This window comes from Vipera ursinii, assembly GCF_947247035.1.
Source record: "Vipera ursinii genome assembly, chromosome: 2".
NCBI classification, from domain to species: domain Eukaryota; kingdom Metazoa; phylum Chordata; class Lepidosauria; order Squamata; family Viperidae; genus Vipera; species Vipera ursinii.
The window spans coordinates 265255655-265270626 of NC_139513.1; the positions used below are offsets into that span (position 1 = coordinate 265255655).

General features: G+C 36.7%; 1 protein-coding gene across 3 annotated transcripts in view; it reads right to left on the minus strand.

Moving 5' to 3' along the window:
* Positions 1 to 1992: 1992 nt before the first annotated feature.
* Positions 1993 to 14972, minus strand: part of MAST4 (microtubule associated serine/threonine kinase family member 4) — a 101353-nt gene continuing 88373 nt past the window's right edge. For all 3 annotated transcript variants that reach the window (XM_083353799.1, XM_083353801.1, XM_083353800.1), the window contains 4 exons: positions 13749 to 13871; positions 9503 to 9639; positions 8503 to 8684; positions 1993 to 8190 (listed from right to left, as the gene is read on the minus strand). In XM_083353799.1, coding sequence (XP_083209925.1) covers positions 4433 to 8190; positions 8503 to 8684; positions 9503 to 9639; positions 13749 to 13871 — 4200 coding nt within the window. In that variant the 3' untranslated portion in view covers positions 1993 to 4432. The remainder of the gene's footprint in view (positions 8191 to 8502; positions 8685 to 9502; positions 9640 to 13748; positions 13872 to 14972) is intronic.

Below are 14972 nucleotides of genomic sequence, written 5' to 3' on the forward strand. Positions count from 1 at the left end.
CTCTCTTTGATCAGTTCCAACCATTGTTTCTCGTCCTTCCCTCTGGTGCTCTGGTGAACAACCTGACACCCTCTGCCTTGTAGAACTCCCTCAGATACCCCAAAACTGCTATCCTGTCTCCCCTATTTCTTCTTTTGACTAGTCAAACCCAACTCTTGCAGCCATTCTTCATATGTTTTAGCCTCCAGGCCTTTGAACATCTTAGTTGCTCCTCTGATTTTTTTTCAAAACTCTCAACATCTTTTTTGTGATATGGTGACCAAAATTGGCTGCAGTATTCCAGGTCTGGTCTTACTAGGGCTTTGTAAAGCAGTACTAGTACTTCATGTGATCTTGATTCTATGCCTCTCTTTATACAATGCAGGATTGTATTAACTTTTTTGGTTGCTGCTGCACACTGTTGGCTCATAGTCAAGTGATCGTCCACTAGGACTCCAAGATCCCTCTCACAATTGAGTACCACCTATACTATACCTGTGCATTTGGTTTTTCTTGCCTAATGTAGAACCTTACTTATTGAAGTGTATAAATTGTTTCACTAAGCTGTGTGGTATTTTCATCAAAATGTTCTAATTCAAAATAAAATTGTGTTAATTAGAGAAACATTGTTATTGACAAAATGTATTACCTTTAATGGAAACATTGTAAAATAATTAAATGTACTATTTAGAACATGGGTGTCAAACTCGATCGTGTCGTGTGATATATTGTGAAGTATCGTGACATTTTTTGCTTTTGCAGAGCTGGGATGGGCGTGGCCTGTGTGACGCATCCGGCCTACAGGCCGCCAGTTTGACATCCCTGGTTTAAAATATTATGTGGGGATATAGAACAGAGTTGTATTTAATAATCCATAAACACTTTTGTATTCATGGAGTTTATAAGCATGTTCAAATGAATAGTTATTTTTCTTTAGATACATCCATTGCTAGTACATTTGATGGGCTTATCTACTCAGCGACATTTTGTCAGTGTTCATTACACCTACACATCTTGGGATATGGCAAACATGCCATTAGATCATTCCATCCACTCAAAATACTTTACTCCATAAACCTTTAGTCAATGATCATGATACAATATTGGTTAATTAATTGATCTATTTTCTATAAAAAAGTCAGTGGTGGAAAATATGTTTGTAGCCCAATAAAGGCCTAAAATAATCTCTCATAAAATGCTATTGATACTTCCAGAGTTAGAATACAGTTACCTGGGAATAATTAATTTTTTTTCTGAATAATTAGATGCCAGTGGAATGTGCCTTTCTTCTATAATATGTAAAACATTTCTTCTGGAAATCTACTTTATGACCTAAAGTCTACAATGTTGTACAAATCTGTAACCCAGGGAACTACATTATTTGAAAACCAGCTACTGTAGCTTCCACTTGGATGATCCCTGGCATTCTTTCCAACTATCTTGTGCTGTATTATTATCTATTCCATGGTCACAATGATGGATTAAAAAGGATCCTCAATTTTCTTCACATACCTGTAACAATTTCTCACTTCCAGAAAATGTCGTAAGTCAGAATGGATGTGCTGGCATGTTTACATCTTTACACAGGACATTGGACAAAGTGAGCATATAACATATACAGTCATAAATAAAGTCTTTGTGTACTGAAAAACACTCTTAATTTGATTGTTGAACCTCTCATATATGTGCTTTCAAGTTTAGTGGAAATGTTGCTGTTTGTTCCTCTTTCTTATATCTTTATAAAGATTTACTTTTTTATTTTTATTCTCAATTTACAACCCCCTAAGTCTATGATCAACAATCTTTCTTCTGTCACTCTTTCATTTAACTGAAGAATGAATCATATTTTGTTTCCAAGTGACAGAATGTTTACTAACTCTCTTTCCGTTTCTTATAGCCTTCTCCACATAATTCACATGAAGCTCTGGTGCACTTTGTACTTATCAATATAACAAAAAAAAATATTTCATGCACATTCTTGTTCTATTAAATCCTGAATATTTAGAATTTAGTATTTTAGAATTCAATAAAGCCAGTTCAAGAAATAAACTCAGATTTCTTTCATGCCCTTTTTTATTTCAATATTTTCCAACTTTCCAAGTATAAATATTTGCATTTAATAGGCAATTTGTATGACAATCATGGGGATCTCTTAAAGAAAAAAAAGAGACTGCAAACACTTTATTGCAGAAATCCTAATCATTTTTTTATATAATTTGATAATTAACAGTAGAGGATACTACAAATGGACATTATAATATACAGCCACACAAAGACTTACAAGTAATACACAATTCAGAGGACCTCTAACAGTTCACTTTAAGGTAAACGTTAATGAACAAGGAATTACATGAATGCGAACTCAAGTGCTACCATATTTTCAAAATGAGGGGAAATATTTGGCAAAAGTGATAAAGCACTATATACAAAATATACATTAAAAGATACATTTGTAAACAAGATAGCTAAATGTGCTTTAAAGAAAAAAGTGAAAGGGTTTTCTCCCCCCAGTACAAGTAACTGTAAACTATGAAATACTTCCCAGAGAGCGACATTTTGATTTGGGGGCACATTTGCATTCGGTTTTATTCCCAAAGCACGGATTCAGACTATAAATGACAGGAATACCTGAAAAGTATTTCTCCTTCTCTGCTTGTTTTAAATAATTCACGAGTGGCAAATGGATATACTACCACTCGATGGACATTTAGAAACTGACTGCTGATACAATTTTCTGAGGCTTATAAATATGAACAAATCCCACCTGGTTTATTTCTTCCCCAGAGAAATGAATTTAGCACACTCGTAAAGATCTTATAAACAGTTTATAATTAGATTATGCTTGGTTGTATGTAGCTAGCAAACAGGAAAAATGCCCTGGAGGAGACTCAGCATTAAATGGACTTCTATAAGGTTATATAAAAAGGAAGAAAAATTAATGAATTCTCTTTTCATTTTAACATTCTCGTCTATCATAACCTTTGAGGTTTTTATTTAAGTTTCCAGCCAAATCAAGTTTCCTTCAAATGTCATCCATTTAAACTTATTTCATGAATCATGAAATTAAAGTAAGGCTTAGGAACACTAAACAAAACATGCTCACATTCTAGCCCCAAATAGCTCCAACATGTTCTCCCCTTTTAATCTAAAAATGTTTTTTTCTTATTTTAAAAAATTAACTTCTTTTCTATACAAATAAATATCATGCTATGAAATGTTTACAGATACTTAATATACTTCAACCAGAATGTGAATCCTAGCATCACTTGCAAAAAAACAGCAAGTTTAATCTACAATGTAAGGCCCCAGCTAAGTATTTAAATGTTATCAGGTACTGAATATATTATCTAGATAAAATGATGGACAATGCATCCCTTCACCACTTTTGTCATAAAACCGCAAAGAGAACTGAACCACTAAATGACCAAATATACCTGTCATGATAGCGAAGATGAGATGTAGTCCTAAGAGATTTGCTTCTACATAAGTGTCATATCAGAAAGGCCAAACTATAGTTAATATGACCTGAATAAAGATGAGTATGCTTAGCATGCCATGAAGAAAAAGGAACATGTGGATATTTCCTTTTATTCAAAAACTGTCTTCTAACAAGGAAGTTTTATGTGAGAATAGAAGCTCTGTTTCCTAACACCAACACTGAATAAAGACAATCACTGTGCATTAAAGAACTGCAGTTTGTTCATTTAAGCCAGTGTTTCCCAAACTTTAGAACTTTAAGATGGGTGGACTTGCGACTCCCAGAATTTTCCAGCAAGCATGGGTGGCTAGGGAATTCTGGGAGCTGAAGTCCACACATTTTAAAGTTACCAAGTTTAAGAAGCACTGGTTCAAATGAGTAAGTCTAGCTCACCTGTAGATCTTAAAACTATGCAGCTAAATTTATTAGAAAGCACTAGATTTTGATGTTCTTAAGATTTTTATAGTGGGTGTACAATTCTGAACAAGAAAAAAACTTTCTATTTTCATCCTCCCATCAGAGCAATACATTTGTGGGATCACTTTAGGTTTAGTCCTAAGCTTTAGCAATTTTGTTTCTTCTTTGATTACGGCAAATTGGTGGCAAAGCAACTCTTAAAAAAGAGTAAATAATACAATCAGCAGCAATTGGATACTGTAAATCAAAACAAACACACAAAGTATTTACAGTGAACTTGCCATGACCAGCCGCAACCCCAGGCCCACTTTACCTCAAGTCTCTCAACTTGTAAAAGTATTTCTATACAAATACCATATGCCAACAGTTTAACCGGTAACATTTGGGAAGACATTTATGAAAGGGGAATAAAACTCGAGTCTTTCTTTACAGACCCTGCTTAAGTGGCACACTTTTTTCTAGCAGAAAATACTACATACACAGTGCTGATTTTGGGGAAGAAAAAAAAAAGACAAGGAACTAGATTTTCATCCAAGATGTCCTATTTGGAAGCGATTACTAAGAGCTCTTTTTGTGAGGGCTGTGTCTTGAGGAGTCTTTTCCTCGTTTTTGCCGGGAAGAATCTTTGTCCAATAAAAGTGCATTGAGAGAGTCATTTGTAGTCCCTGACTTTGGCAAATCTTTACCTACATTCTGTTTTCTTATAGCAGAAGACTGAGGCAGACTGGGGTCTCTTCCTTTTATGTCCATAGTGCTAGCAGAGTGAGACCTCTCCTGACCTCTGGGCTTTCCCCCCAAATCTGAAGTAAGAATTTGCTCTTCTTTAGGGGGTGAAGTACAGTGAAAGTTCAATAGCGAGACAGATTCTGTTCTGCTATCTGCCAAGGAGGAAAAGCTGCTTTGCTTTTTGACTTCCTTGCAGCTCGGTTCAAGGGTCGATGCTGCTGATAGCGCTTTAGCCTTTGAGGAAGTCAAAACAGGGGCTTTCTGTCTAGGTTCTGGGCAGCTGAATGGGCCATCCAGCTGCTTTGTAGTGTTTCCAACCGCGCGACATGAATTCTGCAATGTGGTCAAGGAGGAATGTTTTGTTGGATTGGTTTTACTCCCTTCTGCCAGTTGCTTTGGATTTGTGTATCCTTTTCCTTTAGAGTCCTGAAAGTTCTTGTTACCCATGGCTGGCTTTTCCACAGCTTTTCCTCTGGCATCACAAGCAGAAACAGAGAGGCTGGAATCCGATTTCCTGCTATCACTTTGAAAATAAAGTGCATCAGTACATTTCCTTCCTTCGGGTTGTTTTTCTGGAGAAACTGTTGGGTTACCTGAATCCCTATCTTCCTCTTTGTTCAGCAAGGGACACTCTTTTGCAATGGATACCTTTGGCTTGTTCCGTAGATGGAATGGCTTTCGATCAGCTGGATCTCCTAAGCTTGCTGTCTCTTCCTTCTGAAAAGGCTTTGTATTCTCTGTTCCCTGGCTTTTACTAAAAGGTTTAAGCTGATTTTCAGCAATGGTCCTGTTGAGTTGAACTGGTGTTTCTGATTCACGTTCTATAACTAAATTCTGTTCTGTCTGTATCTGTCCATTATTTAGCTTTCTCTGAGAGCTTGAAGAATGTGAGAAAGAATCCAAAGTGATCTTAAATATGTTTTTCCCCTCCTTTCGAGAACCAGCCATTCCCAGTACACCGTTTTCTTTTTCTTTTACCTGTGTAGCTAATGGTCTATGTGCAATTTTTTCAGAATGTTTTAATTTAGAGGAGCAAGCGTCAAGAACCTGCTTTGGTTTGACAGTGCTGTTCTCCACAGCAGGCCAGAGAGTTTCTTGATTGCTATAACACATAGGAACATCTGCTGCAGATGGTCTGTTGAATGGTTCTTTTACTGCAGGAACATCAGAATTGCTACTTTGTGGCTTAGAAGCAAAATTAGGTTCCTTATCAGCAGTTGGAGGCTGTGTGTTTTTGGATTGCCTCTGCTCTTTTGATCCCAGGTCTCGAGGCTTATCCTTTTGCACAGTTGCAGCCACCATTGTTTTTTCTATTTTAACTGAACTGAAACACTTTGGGGAAAGCAAAGCATTAGTTTTCACTTTAGGCACGCCAAACTCATTTCCTGAAAATTCTCCAGTGATGTTTTCATCTTCCTTTGCAGGCTGTTTAAGCGTATCTTTGATGTCTTTGGACTTCATCTTGGAATTTGATGCCTGTACTTTTGTTGTACCGCATGCATGTAAATGAGCAGTTGTATCCAAAGTATACCTTTGACTGTGCTTAGAGTCTTGATTCGAAACCAAATCAGGAATGAGGTTCTTCACGGAGGAATCTGCAGTCCTCTCATCATCAGTCTGTTCGGTTTTCATGTGGCTCTCCAATACTTCTTTAACGTGCTTCTTCTCTTTTCGTTTGCCTTTTTCAGTATTCCCTTGTCCTTGAGTAGCTCTGCAAGTTATCAAACCAGAATTCAGATTCTGGAAGCCATTAGATTTCATATTGTTTGCGCTAACCTGGTTTGTCTCTTCTTTTTGACAGATCTGCCTTACAGAGGAGTCATCATTAGCACTGAAACGAGAGAGTGATTTTCTTGACTGCTGTTCAATCATCACCGATGCTGCCATTGAATGCTGTGTATTTTTATTAGGCTTTGAGCTCTGCAGCTCTAGAAGATCAGATTTGTATGGTCTGGATTGTTGGATAGTTGGTAGCACCTTCTGAGATAATGGCTCAACTTTCAGGCTGTTGTCACCCTGGGGGAGTTCATCATTTTTAATACTCTGCTCACCTTGGAATGCACATGAAGACACATCTGACTTTGAAGCCTGTGGCCCTGAAAGTAGAGCAATATCTAATGTACCTTCAATTGGTTTCAAGCAAGAAATAGATCTTCCTTCTAACTTGTAATCTGAAGAACTCTTCCAGGCCAATGATTCTGTGGAGATCAGGGTTGATTTCTCCATGCCAGGTTCTGCTCTGCTGTTCAAGGTTTTGAGGGGAACAAAAGGAATAGAACTAATCTGAGCAGCATGAGCATTGCTAAGAAATGATGGGCTTTCAGCAAGTGAATTGGAACTCTGCACAATATTTATAGGCTTAGTTGAATTAAGCTGTTGGCACTCAAGCATGCTTGTTGCCAATTTGGGCTTTAGTACAGGACTGGAATTGTCATCACTTTCTTCGGAAGATATTTTCTTTCGAAAATAATCTATATTTGCAAGTTTACTATCTAATCTTTCAAATTTGACAAATTCTTTTGTTGATGCATTTTTATCTACATTTCCCTCTTTTCCATTTGCCAGCTTCTCGGATGAGTGAGGCAGAACATCTAGCAACATGCATGGAGGGGAAAGTCTTTTGAAATCATAAGGCAAATGACTAAGTTCATTAAGTGCAGGGCTATGACATGACACACATGCATCTGAAGCATTGTATTCATTGGACTTCAGGTTTGTATTCTTCTGAAGACTATCTTTCAGTATGCCACCTGTTGACTGTGTCTCCAAAGCTGTACTTTTAACTTCAGAGTGATTTGATCTTTCCAAAGCTTTTTTAAACACCTTTTTGCTATCCTTGTCATCCAGGCATGAGATAATAGTGTTTTCTGATTCACCGCAAAGTTCATGTACGGTACTTGCTTTCTGCAAATATTCTTGTTTTTCTGCCAGATCTTGCTTTTTCACAACTATCTTGAACTTTAATTTTTCTCTATCCAGTTCGTCGACAGATTCTTGCCTGCCCAGTTTCCTGGAAAGGGGGCGTTTTAAACAACCTTGTTCTGCAGGCCTCACTCGTGTGACCGAAGGAGATTCCAATGCATTCTCCTCCAGACTCTGAAGAATTATATCATGCTGGGATGCTTCTCTATTCACCTCTTCCTGAGTTACTTCTAAGCTGTGTTTGCGTGAGCATAAGTGTTTCTTATCCGTGCCATAAGAAGGGGCAAGTTTTTCTTCTGACTGAACCCTTTTGAGCAGTGGGGATCTTGGTGGCTCTGCACTCTTAGGTCTGACAATATGTCTTACAATAGTGGGAGGAGAATGCATTTTACTGGGAAAAGCCTGAGTTATTTTTCCATTTCCTATTGAATGACCCAGTAAGGGGGATGGAGATCGCTGAGGAGAGGTTGGCTGAGGTGTTGGAGATGGAGTCCTTGCCAATGGTGAAAGGGGAATATTGCCAGCTGATTTGCGTCTTCCAGATCTGTATCTTGATCCTCCAAGCTTGGGTCCTAAACCATGGAGTGTGCTGGGTCTAATATGTCCTGAGCCAGCTGGAGAATTGGGTGCACTTGAACTTGGAGAACTGCTTTGAGAAGAATTTGTTCCTAGGAGAAAAAACAATAACAAATGAAACATTATCAAGGTCTTCATTTCACTATTTAGAAGCTATCATAGAACACATTATTTTCATAGAATCTACAGATCATGAAAAAAATGTTTCTCGAGTGTGATACAGATAAATATTATCAGAGATCAAAGATCATATTTCTTTAGCCTTAGAAGTTTTATGTTTGACACTCATATAGCCACACAAGAAACTTCATGAAAATAAGCTCACCATCACACTAACTGTGCAGTTAGTGCCTGAGGAACTTTTCATTTCTTTCACTGAGAATCTTTCATCACCAATTCCTTACCTGAGGGGAAATCAGGGGTGGAACGAAGGCTTGGTGTTGGTGATCGGGGAGACAAGCTATGAGTTGGAGAACCAGGTAAGCTCTCTCCTGATGATAATGATCGATTCAGACATGAGAAACTCCGACTTGTATGAAGAAGAGGTGAGGGTTGCTTAGCCAGCTTTTTGAACAGAGATCTCCTCCTAATACGAAAACAAGAATTTTTCAGTAAAATCCCGGCATCTAAAGCAATAATCCAAAAGTTATAACAACATTTCCCTTAGTAGTTAAAAACTTAGCCATGTTTTACTTTACATTGCAGCTAGATGTTTAGGCACTTAAGCTGTAAATCCCAGAGCTATTTGTTAAAATCTACATACTGCTATGAGAGTTAATTTCCAATGTTCTCTTCTGGAAGTCTGGGATAATCCTTTAATAACAAGTGCTAGGCATCTATCTATCCATCTATCCATCTATCTATCTATCTATCTATCTATCTATCTATCTATCTATCTATCCATTCATCCATCCATCCATTGCCCATCTCACCTGAGTGACTCTGAGCAGTTTACAAATAGCAATAATAGCACTTAAAAGCCATATGGTAAACACTTTTTAAAGAAATCCTAACTAATCAAAACCTTAATTTCTGAAAAACTCTTGAAAGACAGATCTGCTACAAAAAGGAAGAAAAAAATCTCACTACCCCTCATATTATTTAAATGTAAATACATAATGTAAGGCTCACCACCCTAGCAACTTTCAAGCAGATTATCTATTATAAAAAGCACAATCTTAAATTATTCTAACGAAATGATATGATTCTAATATCCTAATGCGACATATGATTAAAGCTTTGGAGATTTTAAGAGATCTTGAGGCAATATTTAACGCTAGTAAGAGTAAGAAAAATCGGAAATCTTGGAGTGAAAATACTATTTTAAAAGATACATCTAATATAAAGAAGTACACATTACAGAAACGTTACAAATTTTCTCTTCATTAAGGAATCATAACTCACCTTTCCAAACTCTCCTTCTTTTTTGTTTTCTTACTCCGCCTAACCATTCGGCCTCTATAGCTATTCTTTCTAGCTGGTCCTGTTTTTATTGAGGTATTTTCAAATGGGGTAGTAGTAATTGACACTTTATTGCCACTCTGTCAAATAAGAAAACAGACAATATGGTACCACTATAAAGTCTTTATTAAAAAAAAAGGAACAAAATAATCAGAATATGGGTCTAATATGTGAACTAGAAGAAGAAAAATCCAGTACACTGGCGAGTTCAATCACAAAACCCTAGAGGTTGATATACTGCTGAGGTATTAAAAGGGGAGGGATGTTCACTTGAACTTGGTTGATTTTTATCATCATCATTTTTTTGTGTCTTGACCAGTTATTCCTGGATTTGAATTTAATAATATATTTACAGCATGAAAAAGTTTGAGAAATCCTGTTTTCTCTATCTATATAGATAGATAATTTTTTGTATATGATCTCATGATCAAATCTTAGTTTTTGTTAAGCAAAGCCATTGTAAGTAAGATTTTTACTATGAGCAGTATTTTTCTTGCTTTTAGTTTCATATTACAAGTGATGTTAATTTAGAATGTCCCCATAGTTACATGACAATGATTTTGCTCGGCAACTGGCTTGCACTTATGATGGTTGCAGCTATGATCACCCCTACAGCACAGTCGATGGGGAAGCCGACAAAGAAGGTTGCATTGCTGGCGCAGTGGTTAGAATTCAGTACTGCTTCAGCTGACTGTCGGCTGACTGCAGTTTGGCAGTTCAATTCTCACCGGCTCAAGGTTGACTCAACCTTCCATCTTTCTGAAGTCAGTAAAATGAGAACCCAGATTGTTGGGGGCAATATGCTGATTCTGTAAGTTGCTTAGAGAGGGTTGTAAAGCACTGTGAAGCGGTGTATAAGTCTAAGTGCAAGTGTTATTGCTACTGCAAGTCATTCTGGTATGTCCCCCAGCCTCTGCACCCTGTTCATCCCTCAGGGCTCCTCACCCCACTGCACTTTTTATCCCTGGCTACCTGTACTTATGGCCCACCATACTCTTATCCCCAAGACTTCCTGCATTTGCATGTGGCCTGCACCCCTCCTCCCAAGGTCGCTCCCCCTCCCTTGTGGCACCCCCAGATGCCTTACCTGGAACTTCCAGGCTTCCTGCTTAACAACCTGTGCATCTTGGATTATGACAGCAACCAGGATTGGAATGGTTGTTGCTAACAATATGGTCATGTGATGTTGCAGTTTACAACTGCATCACTTAACGACAGTAATCCTGGTCCCAATTGCCATCATAATGCAAGGATTACTTGTATTACAAATCTTTTTCAAACTCACAGGATTCTCAGATACAAATTTTTATTGAGCATTGAATCAGCTATTCAAAGCAAACGTAAAATAAAGAACTTCCATTTTAAACAGATACATCTAAGCTCCCTAGGTATGCCTAAATATCTGTTTGTAATCTGGTTAGAGATTGAAAAATACCACTAGTTGTTTTTTTTAAGCATTTTTTGCCAATCTTTAAGAGTTAGCTGCCTGCAACAAACTGTTTGGCCTCAGGGCATTAACCAGAGTCTTGGGGTGTATAAACATTAAGCCAATTTTAGATAAATTGAGTGAAAGGAGTAGCAAATTAGGTATGGATCACAACCACGAGAATTCTGCAGCACGAATGGGATTACTGAAAATTCTGAAAGTTCATATTCACACAACCTCATCTAGGTTGAAAAAGACTGAAATAAGCCATATGAGCCTGGTTAATGCCAGAACATTATACATTGTCTATGCAGGGCTATAGATTAATCGCACATACTATACATTCTATATAAACTTAAGTATATAGCCAGTAGTGCATTAGAAGAATTGTGCAGTTATCTATATACTTATAATGTCATTCAGTTTATTTCCCCTATAAATTAAATCATAAGATTTTTACTGATGTTTTTTAAAACAAAATATTTTTAAATGACTTTATAAAAATCCATTTCCTAAAACTCTTTCCTTGTGCCTTCCATTTCAATGTACAAAAAGAAAACAACTTTTTTTAAAACCCTCCTCAAATGATTTGAATTCACACACTTTTGGTAATACAGAATATACAGTATAACATGATGTGACATTTTCATCTATTGAGAGAACAACAATTAAAAGTTGTAGCAAATTCTCATGAGAGAAAACATGGTCTTAATGATATACTCTGAAGGCCGTTTTTGTTCCACCAGTTGCTGGATTGAAGCTGACAAATTATATATGGTGATGGAATCGTAGAAGAGTTGTTTTTTTTCAGATAAAGCTAATTATCTTTTTAAAAAAAACCAAAAAAAATATTTTGCTATTTTGCTTTATAATTTTACTCTCTCTAAGAGCAACATTATACCTAGTGTATGCTTGACAGTGATGTGAAAGAGATCTGAGTTCACTTGAAAAGACCAGCTGCTGGAGGCTTCCTTTAGTATGGTATACCATCACTATTTATCAGGTGTTAGCAGAAAAAATGGGAAGAGGATGAAATATAATTACACAGTTCAGAGGATAGCTAATTGCAAGGAGTGTTTTATTTTGTATCATTATATTTCTGCCATTTTTCTCTTCATTAACTTGGGAATGCATCTCCACCCATCCTGCCAGGTTTTCTCCCAGGATGCCTTCCTCTAGCTCAGAGAGGAACATTCAGTGGCTCTGTTTTTAATGACATGTAAGTGATTTTATTAACTATTTTCCACTTGATTAACCAAATGTATATGGCTCATAATCACTACCAGGTGCTCTGGACAAAAAAGGAAGGCTTTTAATTATTCATAGACCACTTTTAAAAAGAGATAAATATAAACAAATATATCCAATTTAAACAAAAAACAAACTGAAAGGAATTGAAATAGGTGAAGGGGCCAATTAAGTCTAAATCAAAGCAGGACTTTTCTGAAACAAACTGTAGTCCCTAACCCCCTATGGCCCTTCCAAAGCTTACTGAATCAAAATTGGGTGGGGGAGGCACAGAAACACAATAGCCACATTCAGATGACTTCCTTAACTAACTGGATCACGGAGTCTAGCGTGTCATATGAACAGGAACATTGGGTCATATGAAATCTAATCTTATTTGAGACATGTCCCAAGTCAGAATGTCATTTAAATAAGAGATCCTCAACCTATGGGCTGCCGCCTACTACCGGGCCATGGCTTTTTGGCCACCATGCCGCATGAGTGGCTGGCAAGTGCACATGCGCATATGTGTGTGCTATTCACGTGCCCTTACACTGGTGTTAGCCGAGCGACAAATCTTGCACTGGTGCTAGCCGAGCCACGAGCCGTGATCCTTTCACCGGCACTAGCCAAGCTGTGGTCTTCTCACTGGCGCTAGGCGAGAGGCGAGCCGTGCGCCAGCACTAGCAGCCCCATGCTTACAGCCTGTCATGGCTCACACATGGAGAGTGGGTGTGCAGGGATATTATTCCAGAAGGAAGTGTGGAGACAAAGAATGCAGACCACTTGGCTCTTATCAAATGAGTCTTCTTTAAAGTAGTATTAAAGCTTGTCTACTTTGTCAGGATTTAATGGACAGGCAGATTTTGATGCTAATTGAGCAAAACACTAAAAAAACCCACCTTTAATTCATATGTACTATTACATTCCAAGCCCCTTTATGACTTGCTGAAGTTTTATAAATTCATAGTCAATGTTAATTAATACTCCAACTTAATAAATTATTTGCAATAAAAATATAAGAATATGTTAACACAGATTAATTAATATTGTCTTCAACATATTAATTGCCAGCTCTAAAGTCCTACTTCACAGTTAGAAATGTGTAAATATCGTAGTGGAAACAAGTTGTCCACTGAGTTTGTGGACCAATTTATATTATTGCTGTAAAATTAGTGCGTGTTGAATTATATCTATATCTATATATCTATATCTATATATCTATATCTATCTATATCTATATCTATATATCTATATCTATATCTATAATTATATATATCTATATCTATCTATCTATATATATATATATATATATATAGATAGATAGATAGATAGATATAGATAGATAGATAGATAGATAGATAGATAGATAGATAGATAGAGATAGAGATAGAGATAGAGATATACACATACTGTATATATGCTTAAATAACAAAATGAGTAATCTATAGTAAAATCACTATTTGGAAAAGAAAAAAAAAGAATGAATGACAGAACATACAGCATGAGGGACAGATTTCTGCCAGATTACTGTACCTTTAATAACAGTTCTATGACTTCAGTGTGAACAAGGCCATGCACTGGCTCTCCATTAATATGGGTAATGAGATCACCAGCCTTCAATCCAGCATGATAGGCTGGACTTCCCTCTTCAATGTTCTAGAAAGTAAAAGAAAATGCATAAGCTCAAATATATTTGTCTTTACTTTGTTGAAGAAGTATAATAAAGTAGCTTCTGGATTTATCAAGAAAAAAATGGATTACTTTGTTGTTCTTCCACATGCCAGTGGCACAGAATCAATCACAAAAACTTATTCCATCACCTTCATAATGTAAACAGTTCTGCTCTTTAAAGATTAATTATTAATGTTAATTTTTCTGATTGTCACGTGCCACGATTTTCATTTTAAAATTTCTACATTTTAAATCATCACATTCTGATCTATCATGAGAGAAAATTTGGGGAAACCAAGGGCAGTTCTAAACAGTTTGAGTTGGTGACAGCACAACTCAATGTTGTAAAGCAGACAAAGTAATTTTACAAGTATATACAAATCCAAGATTTCCTATTGGTGTTGGGGAGTCATTTTTCATTTAAAATTACTGTTGCATTTTGCAAGACAAGGATATCTCATTACAACTTGGTTGTTTCATGTATTTACAGATAAAGGAGTGTTTGTGCAGAAATTAGAGGAATGTTGGTTGGAGAGATATGCATGAGTACCTTTTGATGGAGATGATGCCATGTTGTTGGCTGAGAACCTGAAAGATTTGCAGCAAATGTTAGATATACTGCATGATGCAAGAGTATGCATCTAAAAATTAATGTATCAAAGACCCAGGAAGTTATGTTTGGTAGGGAAAATGGAGTGAACAACTGCAAATTATATATAAATGATGAAAACCTGTAGCAAATAGATGAATTTGTGTTCTTTTTCCATAAAGATGGAAAAATGGATGAAGAAATTTTATGACACACAAATTCTGACACAGCAGTGGATGGTGTGTTATGAGGAGTGTTTGCAAAAGGAAAGAACAATGGCTATGCATAACTGGATACTTCTGCCTGCTTTGTTATATACAAGTGGAATTCTGAGATACTGGGAGAAACATGAAAATGAATACATAGGGAATGGGTTTAAAAAGAAGTGTGTGGGATAAAACAAGAAAAGATCTGGTTAAGAACAGATAGGTGAGGAATTAATGTGGATTGAATACAGAAATGAGTGACCATTACAGATAGTCCTCATTTAGTGATCA